Consider the following 18,770-nt stretch of genomic DNA (forward strand, 5'->3'; position numbering starts at 1 on the left):
ATTTTTTGTTTTAATATTTGTTTAAATAAAAAAAAGTATTCAGTAGACTCAAATAAGTGTTTGATTTCTTTATCACAAGTTTAAAATGATTGCGTTTGTTCTTTAAAAAAAATGTCGACGTAAAACTCTCGTGTCTATAAATTATATGCGTTTTTCTAAAAATAAAATTAGATGTTTCCGCCTTGATGCTTTATTTATGACACAGGTAAGTACAAATAAAGTTGGTAATCTTTTTTTAATACACGTAAGAAACAAAAAAGTATGCTCCAATCCAAAAATAAAAATCAAAACTTATAGTAAAAAAAAACAGGAAAATAAAAAAAACACATTTTTGCTATGTTCAAAAAGATGCAACAGTAAAAAAAAAGAATAGTACCTAGGTATAATATAAAGGAAAAAAATGATTAAAATTGCCTTTTCAATTTTAGGGTGGTTTTCAATGAGTTTTAAATAACTCACTATTTGAAATAGGTAATGAGTTTGTGCTAGAGCGAGGTTTGAACTTCTGACCTTTGATCTATGAGTACGTGACATTAGCCACTGGACCAAAACCCGTTTAAAAACAACTCAATACAAAACTGCTAATGTAAATTTAAAATATTATCCAAACATTTAAATGCTGAGTAAAATTAAGAGTGCATAACATACGAATTTTGGTACAATAAGTGTTTATTCAAATTGTTAATCGTATTTTTGATATCTGTGATTTTATTCAAATTATCTTTTTTCATGAGACGCAAACGGAAGAGTGTAGGTTAAAAATATCCTTTAGACTTAATTCTTAAAAGACTGCGGCAAATAATCCCTTTGCGCGTGCTGATGTAACATCTGATTATCACTTACCACTAATTATCACTTTTCACCACCTAGCAACGATAGGTATGTAAAATGGTTGGTGATGTTGTGATACTAATTATGTTGTGATACTTAATTATTTTATTGTATTATTATATAAACTTATACAGGTACAGTGATTATGTAAATGAATTTATAAAATTAATGTTCACTAAAATTGAGACCATTTTAAAAATGAATTCCTCATCCTCGTCGCTGAATATTAATCATCTCACATAATAGGTCTGCACTTGACGGATTAATTGATATCGTAAATAAAATATTAAAACAGATACATATCAACCAAAAATAATGTTTACGAATAAACAGAAGAGAACTAATTAAAACTACGCAATATACAATGACACGTGATGACAACTGATACTAATATATGTCGGGCGAAAAAAGCTGAGCAAAAATAATATGGGTTAAATAACGTGACAACTGAAAATATGCTGCCAAAGCAAAAATATTGGAACAAAGGCCCTTCAAAATGGCTACAACGGATTTTTTTTAATACTGTCAGCTTAATTATAAAAAGTACAACATTGACATGCTAGCGATAACATTATAATGACCATTTTGTTAACAATGTAGTGTTTTTATCAAACGTATTATTATATTAAACGAATTATTGTCTGTATTTCATTTGAATAGTTAAATTGCGATAAAAAAATGTTCTTGTCGTGAGAATTAATGAGAATTAATTAATTAGAATTAATATGTACATGCAATGAGTATCTGGAAATGAAAACTTCTACCAGTTTTGTTTTGCAACGATAATAAATACTCATATATATTATTATCGATCATATCACATGCACATTCATCAAATGATCATTAATATTTGTATACATTTTTAAAACTTTAAATTTATTTTCTCCAATAAGGGAATATTACAGAAATGTGATGCTTTTAAAAATATTTAATTATGGGAGACAAAAATATTTTTTTTTTTTATAGAAAATGTTTGATGGATAACCTAAAAAAATAATTGGTATGCGTACAATTTAGAAATAATTCACTTAAATATAAGGCGTTCGGTAAACTTAAATAACTTTTTAATTTCCTTGAATAATTTAAATGATAAATTTTATATAATTATCCTCACCAAGTGTTGGATAAATGAGTGCCATCAATCTAAAACGATTAATAGCATCATTAGATTAAGCATCATTCGATTAATTAAATATATGAATAGAACCAGTGGTATAATGAGGAATTCCAGCCCAACCCGGAATAAATTTTAAAAATGTTTTCGTGTACACGTGAATATTTAAAAATTTTGGAGTAGGCTATCATATCTCAAAAACGCACGCTAAAAAACAAAAAATGTTAAAAATAGTATTCATTTTAAAATCGTAAATAATGAGGTCACTCCTTATACCTACGTGCAGTATTTCCGGTTTCCGGTTTCCGCTTTAAAGCCCCCGCACCTTGTAAGGAACGTTTTGACCATAGAAAAAAAAGAGTATAATTTTCATTATACTCTTTTTTCAACCAGAGATTATGTCAACTTTCTAGGTTTTTCTAAATTGAAACGTTCGTAAAAACAACCATAACATAGAAATGAGCAAATTACGATCAACTAAATGAAGTAATCAAAGCAATATTCCATAGGTTCTTGTCAGTTTTGTTATTGGCTGAAGAAATACAACTTACCGCGGTCAGTGAAAGTAAAAACGCCAACCGTTTCATGACGTCACTACTGAAAAGTGACACACTGATTACAGTCATTTAGCGCGGTATTTGATAAATGTAACTTTAAAAAATCATATCTTCGTAAATAACGCACAAAAAATATACACATATTTTTGCTTAGTTAAATAGTACGCTAATAGAAAATAAATAAATTAGAAAACAGTGGAATTCCTTATTGCACATGTTAAGGAAGGACTTCTTGTCAATATGGAAGAAACGTTACTTTCTTAAGTTAATTCTCTAAAAATAACATGTAATGAACTGATAATCCTGGCTATTTATAGATTGCCATATTTTCTTATCATTCGACCATTTCTCGACTCCCTTCAAATTATTCTCAGTGACATGAGAAATCACAGGAGACCGATCGCTTTTGGAGATATCAACATAAACACGATTAACAATAAACACCATAAAGCAAATTCAGTTTTCTCGGCAAACGAGTTCTAAATTTAATCTCAAATACGACTACAAGAGAGCAAAGTAATACGAATATTAAGCATATTATAACAAAAGGAATATACGAGTATAGTTTCGATACTTTTAATTTTTTTTCTAATATAACAGACCATCACACCATTGCCCTATGTACATAAATCTGAAGATCACATTACGAAGGAAAAGATATCTTTTATAATAAAAATAATATTCTTTGAATTAACGAATGATCTAGAAAATGAAATGTGGGATAAAGATTTTATGGAGAATGACGTAGATAAAGCAATGAACGCATTCATTATAAGATTAACATATTACAATAGAGATGATGAACATTTAAGAGAAGGTGATATAGAAGTCCGGGCATCTACAGGGCTTATGGCCTGTCAATGGCTGGTTTAAGTGGCCACTTTACACACTGTGTAACATTCACCATTCTGCCTAAATTTGAACATCAATATTCCTTCAATTCTTTCATCTGTTGATGTTTGTGAAGTTAAAGAGCTGAAACCTTTATTTATGCGGGTGAGATTCATCGGGTTGAATTATTTCACCGATATACTAGGCAACGCCTGAAAATATTATTTTTTCAATTTCTATACTTCTTCATGGACCAAGTAATTTATCAACAATATTTTGAGTTTGTCCAAATTTTTGTAGACAAGGACTGGATTCAACTCCCTGGGGAGCTGTTTCGTGTAAAAAAATTCATGTAAAAGCAAAAAAAAAACCAACGAAATAATTATTCAATATGGGTAAAAGAAATATAGAAATTTGTGTAAAAAGAGCATAAGGTAAGCAAAACATAACTATTATAAAAAGCTGATTTACGAAAATAATAACTGAGACCCTGCACAGATGTGGAAAATAGTTAGGGAAATCACAAGAACTTCGAAATTAAAAAACAACCTAAAGAGACAGTATTGACATAAATAGCACAACTTCAACATCCAACACTAAAACAAAAGTATGATGATTAAATACGTATGATTTTTATTAAGAAACTTCGCTGGTCTGTCTTTAAACCGTATTTTAAAAAAATGTTGTTAAATCATTGTCGACTGTTTGTTTCCTTAAAATAAATAAATAAATGAAAAGCAAACCACGCCAATAATTACTATACTTGTTGGATTCACACTAGCCCAAAACATTCTAAGTGAATTAAAATATGACAAAGGAACCCTTACTAATATACAGTCTCTTACTTCAGCACATAAAATTAAAGAAATTACAACAACATCATCATCATCAGTGGCGCTGCAGCCTGTTATGGGCCCTGGCCTCTTCCAGAATTTATCTCCGTTTGTCCCTGCATCCTGCGACTCTTCTCCAGTTCGTCAGGCCAATAGCTCTAATGTCACTTTCAACATTGAAATTGTGGAAAAGCGGAAGTGTAGTCAAGTTGAAGAAAGCGTTGACCGTGTTCTTTGATGACATTGGTCTTAGGGATCAGAGAGGTTGATGCATGCCGCGGATAGGAGATTGTAACTGAATATTGAAATGAAAATATATTACAAATAATAATTAATAATATATATACGAATAATAATTAAATTGTGTTTTTATTATAAATTTGTTTGCCCATAGGTATATTTATGTGTGTAAGGGTATGTGTATGAGGGTGTGTATTTGTATATGTATGTATGTATGTATGTATGTATGTATGTATGTATGTATCAATATGTGTATACTAGTAAGTTTATATTTAATTTGTCAGTTCTTTTTACTAACTTGTAAATTATTATTATGTATTAAATGTACCCAGTTTGGAACGGGGTATGGACTCTTATAAGTTAGGCAACGTTAAAAAAAAATTGCGTATGTGATAAAATATATAAATAAATTAATAAAAAAAAAAAGTTACTTCGCACTCTTTTCGACGTTTCGAATTGCATTACAGCATTGATAATCGGTGAAAATGTTGATAACATTAATGGCGTTGATGTTGACACCGTTAATCATCAGGGTCGATGTCACATCAGTCCCGATGATAGACGCTGTAATGCGATCCGAAACGTCAGATAGAAGTGCAAACGATGCCCGGTTTAATAACACGGAAAAACGTTTTTAAATAATTAGTTGATAAATTATTTTTTTCAAATAAATATGGAAAACAATGCATTGCACGATGAAAATATATTTCTAGAAAAAGCCAAAGCCAACTATATAATTAAATCTTTGCACAATACTTACCTATAACGGTTATAAAGAATATTGTCTAATGCCATACAACAAAGATATGATACAAACAATGCAAATAAGTTGAATTTAAGTTTATAAGTACCCATACGTATGGCAGTAGTTTCAGAAAAGATTTTTTGTACAATTTTCTGATTTTGTCTAATATTACAAATTATAAATATCAAAAATACGTTCAGAAAGCGCATTAAAATTAGCCCGTTTCCATGACAAAATACGTTCGAAGCTCATAGATACTTTATAGTTGGATTGGCAATGAGTGGAAATATACCTCGAAATAAACATCTTTGACTAATGCGGTTAATTGCCTTGAACCAACATAACGAGCAATAAAAAAGAAATTATGTAGCAAGAAAAAATACAAACAAATTAAAATTAACATGTATGTACTATGAATGTATTTACTTACGCGCAAACTTTAAACGGCACAGGTATCCTTAAATTCAATAAGTAAATATTGGATGAGGAAACCCGACACCTGGGAAAGTCATTTTCCAACGATGTTGTCGCATTTTACAAACTTTCTTTCTAGTTAATATTATCACGGGCGGTAGTCGTAAACCCACCAAATTATAATAACAAAGAACAAAGACACTTGCTCGAACAAAAAGTTTTCTTTGAGATCCCTGATGGGATGTTTCCTCATTGGGTCGGATAACAAGGTTCGTTTTTAGTCTCAAAGAAGATTGTTTCGGGCATGTTGGTAATTGTGTTCCTATTCCTAGTTATGCTATACAGGTAAACAAATCGGATATTCAAAGGAAAAATATTTACGAAAATAAGGTTATAATAAAACTCGTTACATTTTCTTTAACTTGCCGAGGGATATTTTTAATATCAATTTATTAATATTAATGTTTTTGTACATCACAACAGTCCATCCATAAAAAGCTTAACTGATATCAGAGTGATTATTTATTCAAGGAATTGTTAAAAACCCGGGCGCCTATATATAAATAGTATGGATTCGTGACAGTTTACCTATTTTACAATAAGATTGAAAGTAAGATGCTTAAGTCGTACAAACACAACACAGGATTTTGGGTTCGATTTTCAGAAAAATAAAAAAAATAAATTTAATTTTTCATCTCAAAACAATGGATTAAAAAAAAACAGATTCTTCATCTCTGTTGTAATATGTTAATATTTACAGCTCTCCAGGGAGTTAAATTCAGTACTTGTCAACAAAAATTTGGATAAACTCAAAATATTGTTAATAATACACTTAAATTTTTATGACAAAAAATTAAAGCTCATTCTCCGGGATTTTGTACGTCATTGGCCGTTTTTGTCGTTGCACAAGATTATTAGAATTTAGAATCGTGTTGCAGTCCCGTGGCTAGTGTTACGGACTCCCGGATCAGAGGTACAAGGTTCGAACCCCACTCTTCCCCATCTTGATTCCATTTTATTTTCTAATAGTTATTTGCAGATACATATACCACACAAGAATTTCATAATATTTGAACATAGCTGAAGAGTCCAGGGAAAGAACGATCAGAGTCACCCCAAAACATGTTTTGAATTAATACCATCTAGTTCATGAAAAAAACAAAAACGGCTAATAACGTACATAATACCGGAGAATGAGCTTTTATTTTTTGTCACATAAATTATAAGTGTATTATTAACAATATTTTGAGTTTGTCCACATTTTTATAGACAAGGGCTGGATTCAACTCCCTGGAGAGCTGTTAATATTAATATACTACAACACAGACGAAGAACATTTTAGAGAAGATAATATAGGTATAACAAGATGGTAATAGGTAATAATAATAAGATGAAAAGAAGATAATAATAGGTGATAATCAGATTAAAACATTTAAGGAATATAGATGTTCTAATATGAGCAGAATAGTGAATGTTACACAGTGTGTAAAGTGGCCACTTAAACCAGCCGATGACTGGTCATTAGCCCTATAGATGCCTAGACTTCTATTTAACCTTCTCTAAAATGTTCTTCTTTCTGTTGTAATATGTTGGTGTGTTATTATGAGTAATAGTTAAAAACGATAAGTGTGACTTTGATCGTTCTTAAGTTTTCGAACGAACATCTAAATGTCAAGTTGACAGCACGCTTCAGTTCGTTCTTTTTTGAGGTCACATACCTACAATATTTGTATAAATCGTAAATCAGTCAGTTAATTTCGATTTTATGCTGCTTATTCATATCTGACAGGTAATGTAATTCCGACGATATTATAAAAAAATGCAAAACGAAGAATTCGGGAAACCAATGAACCTAAGATGTCTAACAGCGAGTGTATTCCAGTTAAAAAGGCTCTGTACACCAATTTAAAATAAGTTTCTTTAAGAATTGCTCAGGATTACAATATAAAAGTACTTTGACCATACTCTTAAACATAACGAGACACGAACAGTTAACCTGAGTTAATGAATTTTAATAATGAATGCGCGAGTAATGGAAACGATATAGCCGAAATTTTTAGTAAATACTTTGCACATGTTTTTAACTCAAATACTATTCAATATGGTGCATAGGGCACTGCAATGGTACACCAATGGCAGCGTATCTTGATTATTTTCTTTGTTACATGAAGGTAAGATGATCAGTCTTACGCTTCAGGTACCAGTCGGACTATGAAGTATTCTAGTGTACCCTTTAAAATAAATATTTCATATCAACAATGTCGGTAATCGAACCTAAGACCTCTTGAATGGTAGGCAAAAGCGCTGACCATTACACCACAAGGCCACGATAAATATACAAAGTGTTTCATTTTAAATATATTCAAAACGTTATTTTAAAGTAAAGTTGAGGCCAAAAATAATATAGTTATTAACAGCTCGTTGAAAATGGCCCTCAAAATTCAAACATTTGGGAAAATCAAAAGAAAACAAATATAAAAATATTTAAAAACCGGGTTGTGGACAAGTGACAATATTGTGGACTCACGGACCAAAGGTCCGAGGTTCAAATCCTACTCTACCACAACTCGATTTTCATTTTTCTAGCACAAGTAATTTACGAATTTCAGGAAATGATCTGTAAAATTTAAATATTTAAGTAAATAATGAGTATTTCTCGGTTTATAAAAAATATAAATTATGAAAATGTTGTTTCTGTGCTGTTCTGATTTTTAAACTTCTTGTTCGTTTAGTGATCAGTGTTTAAACATATAAATCAAGAATTGGATTATCAATAGTGAACCAAATTTCTTTTTGTGTAAAGGTGTAAATACCGCAATAATTTATTAGCTTAATGATTTAAGGGGTAAGCTGTAGAACAAACAGTGCCAGCGTAAAAACAAATATTTTATTCAATAAAAACAAGCTTGAAGAATCACTATTTATAATTTATTAAATACTTTTAATTTTGAATACTACCTACTTACATTCAGCTATATTAATTACCTGTCTCAGTAGGTAATCCTTGTCTCGAGGCTGGAATTTTAATTAATTTTCCAAATTAGTTTAAGAAAAGCCTTTGCTTTATTATTTCGCCTATACGTGTATTTTAAACATACATATCAAATTACAGAGGATTTTGCAAAAAGTATCTATTGTTCATAATTGGTAAATAATACAAATCTGCTGATTAACAAAATAAAAATGTAATTTTTAAACAAACAGTAATTGTTAGTATTTTTATAATTATTATTTCAGTCAGAGACCATGTTTATCTATTTTCAGCATGCGAGTACAGCAAAAATTCATTTTTTAAAATATTTTTTTCTAGTCTCTTGTGGTGCATCGCTATTTTTATAATTTAGCCCCGTTACTCTATTATCTAGCTGTCTGCTAATATCACCCAAATGGTTATCATCTCTTATCTCGCAATAGGGAAATATCACATACTACACATAATTAATATCATTAAATGTATTTTCAAAATCAGAATAGATATTGTGTGTTTAAATATCTAACTTTAAAAAATAAAATATAAAAAAATGTTTCACAAGAAAAACGCGACATGTTTGGTATTGATAATTGTGATGATGTTCCAAAAAAATGGTTTGGAAAAGTAAAGTTGAAAATGAACACGAATCGTGGAGTATTAGGGATGTGTGGCCAATGCAATGACCGTTTTTGCGGGAATTCAAAATTACAAATTAAAAAAGACTTATATGCTACTAATAAGTAGCATTTTTTTTTTTTTTACTAAACTGTATTTCAATGACTCTTATTTTTTTTTAAATGTCAAAAAAAATAGTGATATTTCCTTACTGCGAGTGAATACAATGATTTAAGGTAATTTATAAACAAATATGTTTATTTCTATTTTTATATATCTTTAGCTTTTTAATCTTTATTTTCTATTGAATATGTTCTGTAACTTGAATTACAAAAACAAAACTATTATTTTATCGGTTGGTTGGAAAAAAAAGAAAAAATACACCCTTATCGCCAAGCGAACCGGTAACTCGAATATCGTGCAAATAATAAATGTTTTCTCTCACAATTTATATCAATATTCTCAAAAAATATATTATACATCAGATATCAATATTTTATCACAGGGATAATTTTAACGACATGCAATTATTATTCCCCCAGAAAGTAGGTGCATTCTTATTGAAATCTTTTTTGTATTTTTGTGCAAATAATATCGAGATACCATATTTTAAAAACTCCGAGAATATTTTATGTATCGTTACGCGATTTTTTCGTTTCAAAGTTGGCACACCCAACTTGTAGAAGGAATCCTAACGGTCAGTTTATTTGGTCACGGGTGTTTGTCGGACATTTTTTTTAGTAGCAGTAAATTTTTCCAATGGAGAGCATATTGCGCGCTCCCGCCACCTCCCATACGTGCGAGATCCGCGCGGTCATCCGTTATTTTACTTTGCAGAACAATGCCGCCGCAAATACCCATCGGAAGCTCGTGGAAGTGCTTAAAGTAGTGATGTTATGAGCCTACAAAATGTCACGAAGTGCGTTAGGTTGTTCAGAGAAGGCCGTTCTAATACTCACGACGAGGCAAGGAGTGGGAGACCATCGGTGATCTCTGACGAACTAGTTCAAAAAATTTCAGAACAACTGCAAAAGGACCGCTGTGTGACGCTTGACGACCTTTACGAAAACTTTCTTGGAAATTTTCAAAGTCTCTTTGTTGAAATTGTGTCGGAAAAGCTTCGTTACAAGAAATTGTGTGCGAGGTGGGTGCCCAGAATGCTCAAAATCGTGTGACCACCGTGCGTGAATTTTTGGATCGTTTTGCTCAGGAAGAAGAAGCTTTTCTAAACTCTATTGTGACGGAATGAGACGTGGGTATGTCATTTTACCTCAGAATCTAAAAGACAATCATTTAAGTGGCGTCGTTTATTGTCCCCATCCACCAAAAAATTCAAAACGACTCATTCAGCCAGAAAAATTGTGGCATCAGTTTTCTGGGACCGTAAAGTAGTCCTTTTGGTTGATTTTATGCCTGCAAGGACTACTATTAATGCAAAATCTTACTGCAATATTCTATAAAACTCAAAAGAGCCATTTAGAATCGCAGAAGGGGAATGCTGACCGGGGAAGTAAGCCTCCTGCATGACAACGCCAGGCCCCACACCGCGCGAGTTACAAAAGAGCTGTTGACATCGTTTGGATGGGATATTGTCTTACTAAACTTAAATAGTTTTTAGGTGGAAAACGTTTTCTCAACGACCAGGGGGTCGAAGAATCAATGAAGAAGCACCTGAAACAGTGGACGGCTGATTTCTATGACACTGGCATACAAAAACTGGTGCTACTACTATAGAAATTTCTCGATCTCGACGATGATAACGTTGGAAAATAGGTTAATATTGTGAATTTCAATCAAATACAAGCATTTTTTGATCCAACATAAATGTTGAAATCTTATTTTGTGGTTGACCCTATGTATCTTTGCTATTCATGATGATTTTTGTACAGTAAAATTACCATATTATAAATGAGTAGGTTTGTATGTGTTCTTTAAGCACATACATAAATATCTATAGAATACGTATAATACGCATACATATAAATTTGACATACTGAACTTCAATATCATTACATAGATGGCGCTCCAACTCGCTTGTGGATGGTTTCTCGATTCGTAACATAAATACAAAAATCAAAAATGTTACCTGGTGTGGATATTTGCTAATAAGTGGAATGGGGAATGTTGTAGTACCTACTTAAAGTGGCCACTTAACCCAGCCAATGACAGGTCATAAGCCCTGTAAACGCTCGAATATCCATAATCCTGAATTTGAAAAAAAATTCTACTTTATCTCTGTAGGGATATAAATAAAAATATATACCTACTCCCCCTTGGGAGAAAATCCAGATTTGTGTGTTTAAGTACACGTACCAAAAATAATGTTATAAATTTGACCTTTATATATGTTCAATCAAGTGGTCCTTTTTTATTTTTACGCATTCCAAATAGGTCCATAGTTCAACCTAGTAGGTACATGCAATATTGTTGATTCTCAATTTTTTTATTAAAAAAGGAGTAGAATTGAGTAAAAGCACAAATTAATTATTTTTAAGAATACAGTTATTTAGATTTTCACTGAATTAACACATTTTAATATTATTTCGATAGTGCTTGACAGTAGCGATCTCTTGTTAAATAATTAAGTAAAAAGATAAATTATTTTTTATATTTTATCGTGGGTGATTGTCTCCCTCCTATTTCAAATACCTGAAAGCATTTTTCAAGTAAAAGTGAATATTTTTCAGATATGAGAAATGTCAGAGGAGTATCAAATTGGTTTATTTTTAGCTAGAAAACTGGCAAAGAGCGCGACAGTGTCGGAAACAGAAAACACGCCAAGCGCTCGAGGCTCTTAGTTCACTTCGTTTCCCTCAGCGTGCTTACCGTCCCGACCACCCACCGCGCCGTTTTAACTGGAATGATCTGTCTAATCAGTTAACTAAAACACAAAAAAACGGCTGATATGAATTATTCGACCTTTAAAATTCCCGCCCTGAAAGCTAAAGAAGATAGGTACACATATATAGTTCTATGAAAATCAAAAACATTTCGCAACTCAACTTCTCTTGAATAAATTAAATGAATTTTTATGGGCTTTCTAATTATCTCTGTTAATTTAAAAGATTCTGAATAGCACATGAAAATATCGATGGTGGAAAGGCAAAAATTATTAAGCGACATGAAACTAACTTTACAGATGAGTTAATTAAAGTTTTTTATGATTTTTTTAATTAATAAAAAATCTCATGTTTTACATTTCTATTTTAATTATGATGAGATTATTTGAAAAAATTAAAATAAAAAAAGAAACGAAAATGGCTTATTTGTAATATTGGCTACATGTTGCTTAGTTAATTTTGGCTTTATGCACCTATTCGCAATTATTAAATAAACACCGCTCTCGGAATACATATTTACATTTATTCTACAATCGAGGTCATTAATACCTTAGGTAAATAATACTTTTGAAAAATACACATAAAATTAGTAACGTTAAGACAGAATGTAAAAGAAAATTCAATTTATAAACATAAAAGGATAAAATATAGAACAGACAACAGAACAGTTAACAGAAGCACAACTTCAAAAATATCAATACCCTTAAAATTTTCTTCTGTTCCCTAGTTCACCCGCACCTAAAGTATTTCTCTGTTATCAGGTCTCCAGATTATAATGTTCACATCAATAATATTGAATCAGTTTAACATCGATTTTTGAGAAAGATAGGCTGGAGGTTGGGCTTATCCAGAGACCAATACGCGTATAATGAGTTAGAAACTAGCTTAAATATATCTTCTCTTCAAGACCGTCAAAACAAATCCGAAATAAGTCTTATTTGAAATTTCCAACTCACTCTTAGATGCGCCTGAACTAATGAGCTCAATAAAATTAAATATCCTAAGAAAAAAACTTCAGACAAAACTTACTCTTTCATACCGATAACCATAGAACTAACGATGGTTTTCATTCCCCTATGCCCAGAATTCTTAGGTCTGCCAACAAACATACCAGTCTTGATTTAATTTATAACAAGTTGTCTTCTTTCAAACAATCACTGAATCGAATTCAATTATAAACACCTCTCTCCCGCTTTCACTCCCATAAAGTCTACTATATACTCGTACCATTGAAATTAAAAATTTATCTTAAATTTTATCTACAAAGTTGAATTCTGTTTTCTGTATGAAAAATAGAATATGTTTACATTTTTGTTTTTTAAACATGCTCAAATACACGTAAGCAACGAAGTAGAAATATAGATGTTAGTTTATACCGTCTCGATATGTACCGATTAAGAAAGCGTTCATAATCGCAGCGCAAGTTCGTTCACAGAGACGGCTGAAGTATTGCGACGATTATTGACAAGACCAAATGTAAAGTTATCATAAAATAAATAAAATACCCGAGCAATTTCCGCAAATGTTTCCACGGTCTTTGCGTACTCGTCTATTCGCGTAGTCGTTTCAAAATTTTTGAATTTCGAACGAAAACAGCAGCGAATGGAAGATGCTCAGGTGTCACTAAATGAAGTCAACGACGATGCAGAATTAATGAAACGTGTTATAACAGGTGAAAAAACATGAATTTACGGATATGACGTCGAAACTAAGGCTCAATCATCCCAGTGGAGGCTTCTGGATCGCCATGATGAAAATCACCGAGCACGCCGAACACGTCTAACCTTAGCGGCTGCCACAGACAAAGTAAACAATGAATACAGATGAAAAATTTAGCATACTTTAAAGGTATGTATACCAACATAATTTTTTGATAAAAATTGACAATCGGACTCCCCGAACCCGTGAAATTAAAAAAATCCCGTTATTTTCTAAACACACCTCGTACTTAGAGACCGTCGGTTTATTTGTTAACTTTGTTAAAATAATGATATATTTTCTTTTTGATGTGTAACTTTAATTGGTGAAAATATTTTTAAAAAGGGGCAGTCTTTTTTCTTTGCCATAAAGTAACAAAAAAAAATTAATTGAAAATTGTTTTTTTATTTTTTTTAAACAAGCAAGTATACCACAAATTTTGTCGTGATTTTACGCCTAGAATTTTCTTAAAAAATGTAATAAATCCACTCTCAATGACAGTTGCAGCGGCACTGACGCGGACGTATAGCCGATAGATCTATAGAGATAGGTGCGGTCATAAGAATGTAATACAAAAAAACCTTCCTATAATATGGTATTCTTATAGCGCGGCTTCCATAAAATGCAAAACGAAAATTGCGAACATCCCCCATTGCGCATTTTTTGTGCAAGACAACATTCCAACAACGTAAATGGCTTGAAACGTTTATATTCTATATTGTTCTATATTAATAATATAAACACATTAAAATATCTTTACACATCTCTTGTTAGAAGCCAACTAGATTATAATTCTCCAATATGGTCACTTTCTCAGATTCTATTGAGAGAATTCAGAATAAATTTCTTAGATATATTAATTTTAAGATGGGTTTTTCTACTAATCAATTAAATTATAACAAAATTTTAAACTCTCTTAAATTAACTAAATTGCAAGAACGAAGAACATTGACCGATCTTATGACTTTATATAAAATAATAAAACCAATGTTTGATACCCCTGATCTACTGAAATTGATTTCATTCTATGTACCACCTAGATTAAGCAGAACATCTACAATATTTTATTGTCAAAGTTCTCGAACGGTAGCTCAATATAACTCACCTATTGTTAGATTACAGAATACCGGGAATGAATATGCATCACATTTTGATATATTTAGTTTATCTCTGCCTTATCAAAAAGAGCACATCATCTTCAGAAGATTGGGTTGGAATAGTCATAATTTGATTGATGTATTTTGTTATTGTATAATTTCTTTGAAATATGTATGTATTTCAAATAATTAATAATGTGTACAGTACGAGTATATTAATATTTCATACTCGATTTTTTTAAATATGTTTATTTCTAAGCACTCTTTATACCACATATATGTAAATGGCAGAAATGCCGTATATAAATAAATAAATAAATAAATATAAAGAGGTTTTGGCAGAATAACAAATAAAACTATTTTCGAAAACCAAGCTGAAAATTTGGAAAGTGAATATGATTTTCGGCCCATTAGAAAATACGGGTTAGGCCAATAACAAATGCCAGTGATGATAAATGAAAAGCATCTAATATGTATTTAATTATGTTTTTTGTTAGAAACATTTTTTTTGGTTTGTAGTTTTATTATAAAATGAACTATGGATAAAGTTTAATAAACCTTCACTCAATTTTTTTTTTATTTGGGAAAAAAACAACAGTTTTTAGATATATTGTATTCACACAATAAGAATATATATAAACGAAAATTGTGAACATTGTGAAAACAGTCAATATAAATTTTCCACAGTGGTGTAAGCTATTGATTAAGTACATTATCGGTATCAAAATAAAAGTAATTAAGAAATGTTAGGCACTTAGAAGTTGCGAATAAAATAAAATTACATAAATTTATACATGGTAATAAAAATAAAGTAAATAGAAACAAGATAAATTTCAATTTAAAGAATAAGAAAAAAAATAAAATATGTACAATTACAAATATTAATTGCCATCTGTATCATGTTTGTATTTTATATGATTTATTTAACGTATGCTTCAAGTCTTGGACTTTGAGAATCAAACTTTTATGTATGTGTGTAATTGCAAAACAATTTGGCCTAATTTATGTACAATTTCATTGTTTCTGAAGTTCGCTTAGTGCTAAGCGTGGATTCTATATAACGTGGTTATGAATAATCTGATATGTTTTAATTAAGGGTTTCTTATAACGCGGTTTGCGTATAACCCGGTACGAACTGATCCCGTTATAGAAGAGTTGACTGTACCTACTGACGTTGTGTCTCTATCACTCAATAGGAACAAGTTTTAATAAGTGCCGCGTCTGTCCTGACGAGGCGTCTACCCTGAAATCGCCCGGAATGACCCCAGGTTGAGTGTGGAAATTCCGCGTGTTCATTGAAAACATTTTCCCGGTTTATTTTCTTACGGTGAAAAAATATCGGAGTTGTAAATTGTAGGTTAAGAACTTGAGAATTTATTTTTACTTGTGAACCGCAGTCTATCGAATGGCGAATGGAAAGCTCTTAAAGGCCGACCAATGGCCGATCTCGCCATTTGGGAAACAGGAGAGAGAACTCGTACAAAAGTTAGAGTTATGTGACTAATGGTGTTTCCGGGTAATATTGAGAAATCGAAGAAGTGGAAAAAATACGGACCGTACGCAGTAAAAAATAAGGTCCGTTTACCCCCTGTGGCAGTGAGTGAAGTCATTTGAATGAGAAATCTAATGGACTTACCTTACATATTTATATTGTACGGACTTTCTTTCATACGCACCAAAAATGTAAGTGCTTTTAAGTTTTAAACATACAAAGTATTTGGGGGCTCACTTTTATATTTGTATATGTAAGTGATATTAAAAGAACTAATTAATATCTAATAATAAACAGTAGTAAATATCTCGTAGGTAAGATGTACGTTAATGGACAATTAAATCATAAAAGATTTTCTAGTAGCAATAAAGAAATACTTTAAAATAGTGACGCAAATAATTAGTTACCGAATTTGAACAATGCAAAACCCGATAAATTAGATAAGAAGCGAATAACTAGACATCCTCTAAAAACGCGCGATTAGTGGAATCAAGTGTAGGTATAGTTTTGTCATAAGATTAAAAAAATATACGCAGTCACGTGACAATGACCTTTATCGACTTGTATCGACCACATTTTGCTATAACAATTGACCCCACTGTATCTGCTGTACTTCGCACCTCTATAACTGATCATTACACCACTGCAGTTAATATTAAAACCAAAGTTCATACCCAAAATAGTCGATAGCTCATCAAATTACAATTTTTTAGTTCCATATTTTTTTTAAAGATTATCGAATTTTTATATATCATTTAATTTTGTATTAATTTTCTTTAGACGTCACTAATAAAAAATCGGCTGTTTTCCATATTTAAAAAAAAATTATGTCTAGCTCAAAACAGGTATTTTTTATAGCCAGGGAAAATAAACAGTGCTTAATATGTTTGCTTATATTTTAATTTAGTTTATTTGGATCTTGTTTTATCTTCTACATTGTTTTGCAAACAGAATATAATAATACTATGCTTAAAATGAACACCAATTATCGGCACTGAGCTAAATGAAACTAAAATTATGAAAATAAATTAATTTATTAATTTTTACGCAAACGAAACATTTTTATTATGTGTTTAAGTCTGCAATTCGAATTAAGATATTATTTATTAATTTCCCATTTTTTTTAGTTAATAAATTATTGTTAACCATCTCAGAACAGGTGAGGTAGCTAGCAATCATACTTAAAATGTATAAAATATACCTAGTTTACCATAGTACTTATTACATATTATTGTTAGAATGTAGTAGTACAAAATGATAACAAACGGCGATTTAGTCGGCACTGAAATTTAATTTGAATTAAAAAAGTTATTGTTCACATTCTACATTCATTCATTCGCGTGATTCACCACTGTTCATGGCGGCTTCCTGCCCTGTTTTGACAAAAAAAAAAAAACATTTGTGGATAGAAAATAAAATTGAAATCCTCCATAAAAATAAAGATCCTATTTATTTCTTAACAATCTAATAACAATGATAAGTATTCTACGTAGAATAATATATAATAATAGTTACAAATTATACTAACATTTAGTTATATTGGAGAAAATGCTCCAAATACCCGAAACACAAAGTGTCCATAATGGTAAATATTTTAATCGTATTTGCGCAAGAATAAACTCTAATTGTAATGGTATACAAACGTTTTTCCGAGAACAATATTTTGTGTTATTCGTTGATCAGTCGACTAGACGTTGGAAATGTTTATTTCTGTGAGAACGCACGTTTCCGTGAATAAATTTGTGTTTATCCTGCGGCGATTATATTATTATCGAACTTCCGATACGATCATCGGCGTGGGGAGACAAAATAAAATGGAGAAATGAGCAAACCCACGTTGGGATAAAAGGGAGGAAGCTCTCGCATAAATTATAGACGTCGACCCTTTTTCATATCAAAATCTGTTCCCCTTCCAAATTCCCGGGCATACCGCGCCAAAACACAGCCTCCTGATGCTTATTTATTTTCCAATAATGGATCGTGAAGTATTTCGTTTCTCGGACCCTCCCCCTCCCCGCTAGCTGCACTACCCCCAACGTCTGCTAAAATTACCGCAAGTCAGGGGCGTGCGATGATTTCGTAGATAGATAAACAATTCAAAATTATGTAGGTACGAACGAAAGGGATCGTAAATTTCCAAACATGTTGGAGTCGAGTAATGATCGATCAAATTACACTCTGAATTCAACTAAAAGATTTAAAACGTAAAGTTTCAGTTTTAATTTTCATTAAAAAAATCGCTTTGTTTACATCAGTTTATTACGTAAGTATACTTTTTTCTTTGAAAAAAATGTGCTTTAGTCCCACTAAAATGCTCGTTTGTTATTTTACACAATGTGTTGTAAGGGTGTAGGCTTTATTACTACATGAAATTTTCAACAGATAGTGGTAAAACTCCGCATGCATTTGGTATTAACGATAAGCGGACTGTAGCAAAAAACTAATTTCATTCAGTTTTGTAAAAGGTTGTAAATAATTGGAGAAAGGAAAAA

General features: G+C 31.2%; 1 protein-coding gene across 4 annotated transcripts in view; it reads left to right on the top strand.

Annotated features, from left to right (window-relative positions):
• Positions 1–18,770, top strand: part of LOC148279122 (uncharacterized) — a 144,599-nt gene that overhangs the window by 107,836 nt on the left and 17,993 nt on the right. Inside the window, exon 1 of one of the 4 annotated variants that reach the window (XM_088230421.1) lies at positions 13,635–13,839. The exons of the other annotated variants lie outside the window; for them this stretch is intronic. Coding sequence (XP_088086547.1) covers positions 13,815–13,839 — 25 coding nt within the window. The 5' untranslated portion in view covers positions 13,635–13,814. Of the gene's footprint in view, positions 1–13,634; positions 13,840–18,770 lie in introns of those variants that run through there. 4 annotated transcript variants of the gene reach the window in all.

This window comes from Micrasema longulum, unplaced genomic scaffold (genome assembly GCF_059751315.1).
Source record: "Micrasema longulum isolate JH-2025_06_02 unplaced genomic scaffold, ASM5975131v1 h1tg000759l, whole genome shotgun sequence".
Taxonomy (NCBI): Eukaryota; Metazoa; Arthropoda; class Insecta; order Trichoptera; family Brachycentridae; genus Micrasema; species Micrasema longulum.